Raw genomic sequence first — 11,149 nt, forward strand, 5'->3', positions numbered from 1 at the left:
AGGCCCAAAGATTTGCCCAAAGTCACTCAGCTAGTTAATGCTGAACAAGCTCTGGTTACCAGCTCTCCTAACTGCCAAGTCAAGGAACTTGCCACAGCATCACAGCTGTTAAAGAAATGACTCCCTCCAGCCCCCCGGCCCCGGCTGGGCCACACTTCGCTCAAGCGTGGAGGCACTGGCTTTTTTTTTTGCCCCCTGCCAGATCCAATCCAGCCCCCACCTTCTCAGTGGTCCAATCACTTAAGACTTTAACATTCAGGGCATACAATGTACCTACCCTTTCTCATACCTAATTTTAATTATGTATATGAATTTCTTCTCTCAGTCTCTACCCTCAAATATCTATAGTTACTGATGTTATGTTTTTCATAATAAAATATAAAACCATCCTCTGTGTGTATGTGGTGAGTTTAGTGGAGGGTAATTACTGACAAATACTGAGAAATTCTTTTAGAAGGCTGCTGCTGGGAGAGTGTGATGGAGCAGACAGTGGTGTCGTCAGGTTTTTTTTTTTTTTTTTTGAGACAGTGTCTCACTCTGTTGCCCTGGCTAGAGTGAGTGCCATGGCGTCAGCCTAGCTCACAGCAACCTCAAACTCCTGGGCTCAAGCGATCCTACTGTCTCAGCCTCCCTAGTAGCTGGGACTACAGGCATACACCACCATGCCTGGCGAATTTTTTCTACATATTTTTAGTTGTCCAGATAATTTCTTTCTATTTTGTTAGTAGAGATGGGGTCTCACTCTTGCTCAGGCTGGTCTCGAACTCCTGAGCTCAAACAATCCGCCTGCCTTGGCCTCCCAGAGTGCTAGGATTACAGGCGTGAGCCACCGCGCCCGGCTGTCGTCAGGTTTTTTTAAACTATTTGTAATTGCTACATTTAGAGCAGGATGATGAGGGACAAGAAGGGAGAGAGGACCCCCAGTCTAGTCTAATCTCTACAATGAGTTTTCCAGAGCTCAATGGTATAGCCACCAGATGGTTCTTTCTTGAGGGAACAGAAGGACCTCTCTCAGGAAAGCCACTGTAGGCAGGAATAAACTGTCTCTCAACGCTGAAGAGGACAGTGGTTGGAGAAAGCAGGAATTACTGCAGCAGATAGAGGCTGAGATCAAGGAACACGTGAACTCAGCATATGAAATCTCACACTAGTCTCTGCAAATCCCACCCAGCTCCCTGCCTCCCACAGACTACTCTACCCTCCCCCACCCCCAGACAAGAGCCCCATGTGGGTGGGGCCAGGTCCTGTCAGTTCTGCGTCCCTAACACTGCATCTCACCCTGAGCCTCAGCAGCATATGTTGCTGCTGTTCTCGATGGTTATGCTCTGGACTGAGTTGTGCACGGCTGCCTTTTACACCCACATAAATGGGATTTCACCTGTCTATAAATGCGGGCCAAAGAGGCAACGCACTTGCCAGGCTGCGCAGCCCACAGTGCATGGGCTACCTGGCTCAGAGCACAGCTGGAAATCTGATCCCCAAATGAAAAATTAGAAAGCTGCTTTCTTGGACCATTAATAATTCTCAAGTAGGCCTAATAGATCAGTGGCTAAAAAGCTGCACCCTATTTTTCAGTGAGATTCTTCCTTTCAATGAAGGATATAATCTAAGATGTAAGTAGTTACATGTGCCTCCCCCCACCTCCCACCTTCTCCACCATGGGAAAAAACAAAATGATTTTAATTTTGAATTAAAAAAGTGATCTGTAAATGTTACTTTTCTCCGATCCACCCTTACAATCAAAAAGACCACCCTCTGCTTTACGCACACCTCTGTGCAGGCAGGCTCCACATTTTAAAAAGCATCACCAAGCCCTCTAATTCATTCAAATGCTCCCAAACTGCCCAAGCCTCAGCTGCCTCCCAATAGGCATCTTGCATTTCCTTCCTCGTGGCTCAGCCGGTTGCTCCTCAGAACTTCGCTTTGTAGTTTTCCCATGCGAGGCAGCTGGTCCCCAGCTGTGTGCTGTCAGCTGCTGGTGGCTGCCTTCCACCCCCGTTTTGAAGCCCGGGCTACACCCAAGAATCACCACCTCCTGAGTGCCCGGACAGCTCTGGCTTTTTCATTTCCCTGCATTTCTTGGTACATGTGATTTGCCTGGGAACCCCCTTCCCTCCCGGGGATGGCCCAGGCCCAGCTAACCTCTCCCAACAGCGTTCCAGCCACTTTCCCTTCCCCAGGGAAGTACAGAGAGCTGAGCCAGGAAGATGACGGCAGCTTCCTGCACTGCGAGTGGTGGGTGCAGGAGCCCACAGTCGTGGGGGAGCCAGCCTCAGGACTTTCTCCCCAGGGAGCTCGTCACGCCAATTATTGTCAGTGGAATCCATTTTGCTCTAAAGGTCATCCTGGCTGGGAGGCTCTCGGCATTGGTGCATATAAGCTAAAATCCACAATTTACTGACTAGGCTGGCACGTACAACTTGGCAGAGAGATCAGAGTTGCTTCACAAATGCGTATGATGATATGTTGCCCGTCAAGGCATTCCCTGAAGTGTCGACATCAGTTTTGGGGCTCTCTTTCCCCTTCCCCCCTCCCTTTACCTCTCCCCTTCATTCTTATATCTTTCAAACTCAAATAAGGAAGTACAGTCAACATTCAGGCCAACCATCTGCCTGAGAGACCAGACATCTCAATTGAATCTAGTTGACATAATGCAAACAATTTCTCAACTCTGTGCTGAAGGCCCAGCTTTTAGAAGTTTTCCAATTGATTGTGGACTGACACTTATGCAAAATAAAAAAATGAATTGCTATAAAAATAAGACATAAAATACAAGCATCAATTTTTGAATTTAAACAAAATTCCTCTGTCAAAGTGGTATAAAAAATTTCTAAACACTCTTAATTTCTGTCTTTATCCAATCATGAATCTTGCCTGTTCATAGACTGTACTTTGAGTAGCACAGATGCAAATTGTTACCTTACATGGAAATGTTTCATATTTATATTTCAGCCTATTTTGAGTGAACACAGCACTTCTGGCCTCTTCTCTGCTCCGACTTTGTCTAAACACATGACTAAGCTCTACTGATTTCTCCATGAGCTCAACTTGGTGGGGGGCTTCCTCCAGTACACACCACTTCCAACCCTAATGCTAACGGGCATCCCTCTCCTCTCTCCTTAGAAGGAGTTTGAACTCATGTTCTCTTACCCAGGTCTCATCTACCGTATGTGCCCCTTCCTGCCCACTGTTCCCTGAGGAGCCTAGTTGGGCTCTCCAGTGTCTACATATATGTGTGTTCTGTAAGATACATATTATACATGTGCATTATATATTTGCACAGTTATACATTATAGGCACTTGGGAACCCTATTAAGATATGTAACATGCAGTAGATTTATACTACATTATAAACTTGTATAACATACTTATATAAATACATACTTATGTAACATACTTACATATTTACAGAACATATATACAATTGTATATCTCTATTCATATAATACATAAGCCCCAAATTGATTATATGCATTATATAAATGTACATATAACTAGGCAGATAATTATACTTGCCCTGCTTACCAGTGTCGTTGGGGTATTTGTCTCCCCTGGTGCACGTCCTCCCATCATCCTCCAGGATGTAGCCCTCCCGGCACTCGCAGCGGTAGCTGCCCAAGGTGTTGACACAGCTGTGGGCACACAGCGTCCCATTGCTGGTGGCACACTCGTCGATATCTGGTTTGAACAAAATGCAGAGGATACTCAGTTCCAGAGAATTCACTTCCAAGACAACAGATGACACTGGGCTTGGCCCCTCTCTTAATGTCCACAAAGGACACTTTGCCAGACCTCGATCAGAGAAGGCTGGAATACATTAGGAAGCTGGAAGTGTGGGCTGCCCACGAAAGCGGCACTTTGGGCCGTGTGACCGTGGTTACAGACTGGCCGGTGATGGGGTGGCTCTGCCACTGCCACGTCACGTGGCTTGGTGCAGGCACCGCCAGCCTTCGGAGATCCCACTTAGAAAAGGATGATGAAGCCAGCCCTAGATACCCTCACAGGGCTTCTCAGAAGAGAAAATGAGACACCCACTGGCAACTCACACTTGGAGAAGCAAATGTTATAGAAGTGGTTTGTCGCAAGGACCCTAGCGTGCTGTGGGTTTTTAAGTTTCCCTTGATGGCTGTAAGTTCCAAACAACATGATGGCGACCTGAGGGTCACTCAGGAATGGCTCCTTCCCAGTTAAGAGACACGATGGTACCTGGGAAAAGATACTTCTAATAAAAGAAAATAGTCATAATGGGTGTAACGGGGAGTCTGCCCCAGGAAATTTCTGCCTCGTCAATGACCCCATCAGACGCCCCAGGAGCTGTGGAAATGAGCCATGAGACCCTCAAGCGAGTCACCATGAGGGGCCTGTGTTAACTGCACACATCACAGACGTGTGTCCCTGCTGCGTGGGGTGGAAACAAAAACATTTCCCACCCTGGCAAGGGAGGGAGGCCCAACTCCATTTCCTGTTTGCTGGCCGAAGACCCCGGGTGGCAGTGGGGGAGGATCGTGGCATGCAGCCCCAGACTGTGTACACGTACTGGACAGACAGAGCCCAGCCACTTCCTGGACAAGCTGCCAACGACCAGCTCTGGCAGGCCCTGAGTGGGCCGAGGGGAGGGTGGTCATTTGGACGTTCCCCTGGCAGTATGTACTACGTCGTCTACAGAACGGCTGTCACAGCTGGGACCCCCTCTGTAACTCCTCCAGGCTGCCTGCTTTTCTCCAGGTGTCCCTGCCCTGAACCTAAGTGCAAAGCTGCCTGTACTACCCAGAGAGAGGGGACAAGGTTGAAGGAGAGAAAGAGACAGAACTCTCAGTAGAATGCAAGTTCTCCCGGTCCCCAAGTCCCCCAGATGAGGTGAACAGGGAACAGTAGCTACCACTAACTGAAACAAGAGCCCTGTGCCTGGGACCTGGGCTGTACAGAATGGCCCATGCTCTCTGCAGAAGCAGCCACGGATCCCAGCTCCATCCACCTGGTGTCTCAATCCCACTCCCTGTCAGCGTGGGGCACCATTCCCACATGCCAGCGGGGAGAAACCAGGCGACCTACAGTTAGAACTTCTCTTCAATGGAGCTCGTAGAGCCCCTGCTGGGCAGAGAAAGAGGGGCTGCTCGTCACAGCTAGCTTATCTTCCATTGGGGTCTACCCGCCAGTCTCCCCAGTGCACCCTCCAGCTGATTCTTCAACTTCACCGTGCGTAGCAATCCGATGAGGCATGCAAGGAAGTACACATCTCTGGACCCACCCTCGGAGCTGTGATTCACTAGGTGTGGAGGGGAGGCCAGGATTTTTTTTTTTCTTTAAAGCAAGGACCCCCGATGTTTCTCAGACGGGTTAGCCACTAGCAGACCACACTTCGAAACGCATGGTTCCAGGTTTAGCCATAAACCTGCCTCAGAACCTCAGGGAGTACAGGGCTGGAAAGCCCAGCCCACGAGGAGGAAGGAACAGGCTGGTGGCCACTGAGGGGGCCACCTCTGCTCAGCTGCAGCTCCCGGACTCACTCCCAGCCTGTCTGCCGTGTGGACACGTCCTTTTCTTCCCCAGTCATCCTCATTCTTGTTTCATGCCTCCCGCGTGCTTACGCTTTGGACCACTTACATCCTATTGTACACGATTCTTGTTCATGCTTGCTGACGCTCCCCTCCTCCTGCTTTTTATCTCACTGCCACTTAGGATCTGACTGCTACCAACTCCCTGGAGAATTCCTTGGGCACAGTTTGTTTTAATAATCATGACGAAAGGCAGCGAGCAACTCCTGGGACATCACAAACATAACTCTGACCACCATGAGAACGTAAGGGGAGGAATCCCATTCGAGCAGCGCCTCTGATGGTCCCGCTGATGAAGAAGGTGCGACAGAGCAGACCCGTCTGGACAAGGCACACCCTCAGGACCCGGAAGACACGTGGGTTCCCCACGCACCCAGGCAGTACGGCTTCTCCCGCTTCCGGTGTCTCTCGCGGTCGTAGCGGTATCCCGGGTAGCACGTACACAGCACTCGGCCGAAGTTGTCCGTGCACTGCTGTTCACAGGGAGCCTCGGCACACACATCATAATCTGAAAAAGAAAAGCGTGAGCTCCTATCAACCACGGGAGGAGGCAGGGTACCTGGGCTCTGGCCTGGAACAGACTTTCCGGGCTACGCTCTTGCTCAAGGGCGAGTGCGAAGTATGGACGGCTACGATCAGAGGGGCGTTAACTCTTTCAGCCTGTGGGGCTCCGCCTGAGAGTACCGCGATGGGTAAATTAACGTGCAGCATTGCAGCGGTTAAAAGCAAACATCAATTTGTGATTTTTTACCCCCCTAGGTCACCTCGTTGTCCTTTGGTCTTTGTTACTATCCAGAGAGCAAAGATGCTCTAGCTGGCCAGGCTCTGCGGCATTCCCCGGGGGCCTGTTTTGTCCTTTTTGCCAACCGCTGTAGTGACAGAGAATTCCTTTCAGTGGCACATTAAGGAAAGGCCAACCCTGGCATTGGGTATTGGTGTCATAGTGTAGGAGGAGGGGCTGGAAGTCAGGCAGGCTCGGAGAGTACCAGGGAGGCTTTGTAACAGAAATGTGTGCGTTGTTAGAGAGCTGGTTCTCGTGTGATGCACTGTAATCGTGCATGCTGGGGGCTCGATTCCGCACGCCGAGAAGGAGCTGGGTATGGTCAAAAGCTAGAGAGCTCTTTCCAGCCCTTCGCCTGTGCAAACTGGGGTGGACACTCTACTACTCAAAGAATTAGGGCATCTGCTTCCCTCAGATCTAACAAACTGATATTTAATGAACCTGTGAAGGGACTTTGGCTCTACGTCAGTAGCTCAGGCTCAACACTGACTCCCAGACCAGACTAGGTATCTTATTAATCACTGCATTATCTTCCCCAGGTGCTGACAGCCAAACTGTCCTGGGACAGAGTGAGTCTGGGTCTGCTCCACTGCCTAGCAAGGTGAACGCGTGGGCTGTCAGCCCCTGATGCAGGCTGGGTTGGTGTGACGAGCATCATGCATTCTCATGACGACCTGGGAAGCTGGCCTTGCTAGATGCTCTTTCCCACAACTGTGATCCCAGACTTGTTTTGTCTGCCTGGTGTTCTGACCAGCCATACAAACTGGTTCTCGCTAAACAGGTTTTTCTCAACTAAGCATCACCTATAGGCAACCAATGTTCTGTGCTCCTTTTTGCTCAAGAGCATGATCTCTGAGTGACTGGCTATGAGCTTCTCTATTGGCAGTCACCACCATTCAGCACAGCTGGGGAGAGGAAGAAACAAGCAGAGAGGCCGTCAAAGGTACTTGTGCTGACTGTGGTGCCCAACGGGGCTTGTTCCAAAACACAGCTGTTCCCTGTCCCCCCACCATTCCTGCTTCCCCGATATACCACTTCCAACTCTTCTAGCCGAGTCTTTATGTTTACCTCCGCATCTCCAGCCAACTTGCACTGATTCTTCCTTTTATTTTTAAGTACTCTCTGCTGACTTCCAGCATCGGAGGAGATGCATTTAACTTTCTCATTGCCCCTCCACCACCAACCACACTCACACCTCCTATTCCCTCCATCTGGCTAAGATAGTTATGTTGAAATTTTGGTTCAATGATCTTTAGTATTGGCACTATAATGACAATATAAAAGCTATTCTTTGCTGAACCTAGAAGTATATTCAAACCACTTACACTTTCTTGAAGACCTCTTTGTCTTCCTTGGAATTAAAAGAAATTATCTTCCATATTTTTTGAGTGCCAGGTATTGAGCTTTGTCTCTTAGCTTCAAACACCACCCCCCTTTCTTCCATGAGCTACTTTGTGACTTGGATTCTGGAGACCACGTTTCTCCTTTGCCAGTTGCTAGCCTATTAGGTACTGCTAATAGCAGGTGGTGAGGGGAGGTTGGGGGAGACAGAGACAGACACTGGAAGAGTAAGAAGGGATATACCCTTTTCTCTTTTGCTTCCTGTGCATGACGGACTTATCTCAGCCCCCCTCCTCCATTTCACTAGCGGTAAATTGTTTTAATAGCAGCAAAATCCAGCTTCCCAACACTTGCGGAATCAGCCTCATTATATCCTATTTCGGAGACACCAGCAGTCTGGTGAAACTGATCGTGCATCCCCAGAACCTCCCCCAGTTTTGCAAATCTCTTCTTAAAATGCCCAAACACATTAGACATCTTATCAACTTAATCTCGAGGAAGTTTCTCCCAGAAACTTCCAATTGGCTCTAATCAGGACTCTGTAGGTCAGCTGCACGGCCACCTCTTGGAATGCCCCTTCACCACCATCCCGGGGATTCCCACCAACTTCCTCTCCTGTGTCGGATCCCTGTTTCCTGGATCCCATGTCTCCCTCATGTTAGGGGAGCGTGTCCTCCAGTGGCTTTCTGAGAAGGGCACAAAAGAGGTGCAAGTGTTAAGATCATGCATGTCTGAAAATGTCTTTTGTCAACCCTTATGATTACTGATAGTTTGCATTTATAATTCTAGGTTGGAAAACTTTACCTCCGGTTTCTGAAGGCCTGTTCCATTGTCTTCTAGCTTTCAATGTTGCTACAGATAAGTCCTATGAGATTCTAATTCTTGATCATTTGTATGACTTGTTTTTTCCTCTCTGACAATTTTTAGGACTTTTTGTCCCTAGTGTACTAACATTTCACAATGATGTCTTTATATGGGACTTCTTCAATCTTTGGTGAGCCCTTATCTAGGATTCATATCCTTCAATTCTGGAGAATTTTCTTATATTCTATCTTTAATGACTTCCCCTTTGTTTCCTCTGTGTGGAACCTTAATTATTACATGCCCTAGAATGTCCCTCTACTATTCTCATTTTTCATTTCTTTGATCTTTCGCACTAGTTCTTGGGAAATTTACTCAAATCTCATCTTCTAACCCTTTTACTATCTTCATTTTGTTGTCATGTTTTTAATTTTCAAGAATCCTTTATTTCGTTGAATGTTGTTTTATTAATACCATGTTTGTTTCACAGATACTGTTTCATCTTTATACCTCTAATCTGAGGTATAAAAGGTGATTATCTTGAAGTTTTCTTCTGTGTAGTTTGTGTTTTCACTAAGGTTTCCTTTTCCTGTATGTTTCATCCTTGAAGGCTTCCCTCTTGTGTCCGGTGATCCTTGGCTATCTGCTCTAGTTTATTTGTGGAGTATTAAAAGTAGCTGCATATGGTAGATTTTTACAAATTCTGAGCTTCACTGGAAGTGATTTGGTGGTTCATTCCAATATCATCTTCTTTAAGATTTTTTTTCATGGGTTGTCTAGAATGTCCAGGGAAGACATTTCCAAACTCTTGTCTGAGAGTAAAGTCATTCTGGAACCTAAGTGAAAGCAGAAGTCTAGGTATTTCAATATTCAACATGTAAGTATTTACAGAATCCCTCCATTTTCAGTACTGGGTCCTTACTTTTGTCTCTTACTGGTCCTCCCCCAGTCCCAAAAGCCTCCGATTTCCTCTCTCAGAAAATATACCTTTGGTCTTCTGCCTGGTTGTAGAAGAGGCAATATTTTATTCCGTGTGGAGTAGAGGACATGACCTGGGAGCCTGACATCTCCTTAAGCAGACTTTTAGTCAATCCTTCTGGGTTTGACATCGCTTTCACCCCTTTTCTAGTTTTAGTTTTATTGATTGTTTTTTGTCTGGGCATAAACTGGGTTGCTCCTCAGTTTTCCCTGATTCACCTTTCCTATTTTGCTAAGCTATTTACAACCTCCCCTGTCTGTCCTCCAGCTTCCTGAATTCTGTTGCTATCAACTTCTCTTCCTTGTTCTTTGTTCTTGTGCGTTTTGTCTTTTATGAATCTCCCCCCACCCCCCGCCCATTTTGTGTGGTTTCTGGAGGACGCAAGGTTAATGAATTTATACAGTAGTCCGTTTTTGATGCTGAAAGAGCCTATCCACTTTCAGTTATATAGCTTTTATCTTTGCAATTTATCTTCTATCCTGTATCAACTTGGCTTGGCCACAGTACCCAGATATGTAATCTTGGGCAAGGTTCACCAGGAGGACGTATACGCTCTGAATCAGTGTCCAATATATGATGTGTTTCCTCCCATCACCAGGATTCACAAGGTCCAGGAATCAAGGGGTAGAAATGGGAGAGGCACCAGTCACTATCACATCTAGTGATCCACTAGCAAGATTTGTGCTTCCTGCTCCCGTGACTTTATGCTCTGGGGCCTAAAGGTCTTAGTTCCAAAGGGAAGAATGCTTCCAACAGGACAGACAACAATGATTCTGTTGAACTGAAAGTTAAAATGCCACCTAGCCACTTTGGGCTCCTCAGGCCTCTGCATCAACCAGCAAAAAAGGGACTCACTGTTCTGGCTGGGAGGATTGATCCCAACTGCCAAGAGGAAGTCACATTGCGACTCCAACAATGGAGGTCAGGAAGAGTGGGTTGGGACTACAAGAAATACCTTAGTGGTTGTCCTTTAGCATCACCATGCCCTGTGATTAAAGCCAACAGAAAACTACGACAACCCAATTCAGGCAGAACTAATGTCTCAGATCCTTCAGGAATGAAGGTTTGGGTCACCTTACCAGGTAAAGAACCAATCACGACCAGGCGAGATGCTTGCTGAGGGCAAAGGGAATGCAGGTAGGTTAGTAGAAGTCGGTAGGTACAAATACCAGCTGTGCCCATGTGACCAGTTACAGAAAAAAAGCACTGCAATTGTCAAGAGTATTTCTTCCTTATTTTTTAATGAATATATTATTCATAATTGTATGTGTGTGCAAATCCTGGTTTTCTTTCCTCTTTTATCCCACTATCATGTGTCATAAGATGTACTGACTTTACATCATAGTATTTAAGTATTGTTGACTTTACATCACAATATTTAAGTTACAGCCTATCAAGGACTTTGCATCCTCTTTTGGGGAAGAGGTTAGTGCATTTTTACCCAGGACAGTTTTCACCTCATGTCAGGTGGACGTATGACCTGGTTATTGTCTTTATTTGGACATTAGGTATAACGTAAGGAGATGTATATGGATGCCAAATTAACAAGGTATAGATTTGTGATGGTTAATTTTATATGACAACTTGACTAGGCCAAAGTACCCAGATATTTGGTTAAACATTCTATATGTTTCTACAAAGGTATTTTTAAGATGAGATTAATACTTAAATCAGTAGACTTTGAGTAAAGCA

The 11,149-nt window shown here is 46.9% G+C and overlaps 1 protein-coding gene across 1 annotated transcript in view; it reads right to left on the reverse strand.

Annotated features, from left to right (window-relative positions):
- CCBE1 (collagen and calcium binding EGF domains 1) overlaps positions 1-11,149 on the reverse strand; it is a 238,740-nt gene that overhangs the window by 13,603 nt on the left and 213,988 nt on the right. Inside the window, exons 4-5 of the mRNA XM_012651743.1 lie at positions 5,929-6,063; positions 3,526-3,678 (exon numbers count right to left, since the gene is read on the reverse strand). Coding sequence (XP_012507197.1) covers positions 3,526-3,678; positions 5,929-6,063 — 288 coding nt within the window. The remainder of the gene's footprint in view (positions 1-3,525; positions 3,679-5,928; positions 6,064-11,149) is intronic.

Source organism: Propithecus coquereli, unplaced genomic scaffold, assembly GCF_000956105.1.
Source record: "Propithecus coquereli isolate 6110/MARCELLA unplaced genomic scaffold, Pcoq_1.0 Scaffold37, whole genome shotgun sequence".
NCBI lineage: Eukaryota > Metazoa > Chordata > Mammalia > Primates > Indriidae > Propithecus > Propithecus coquereli.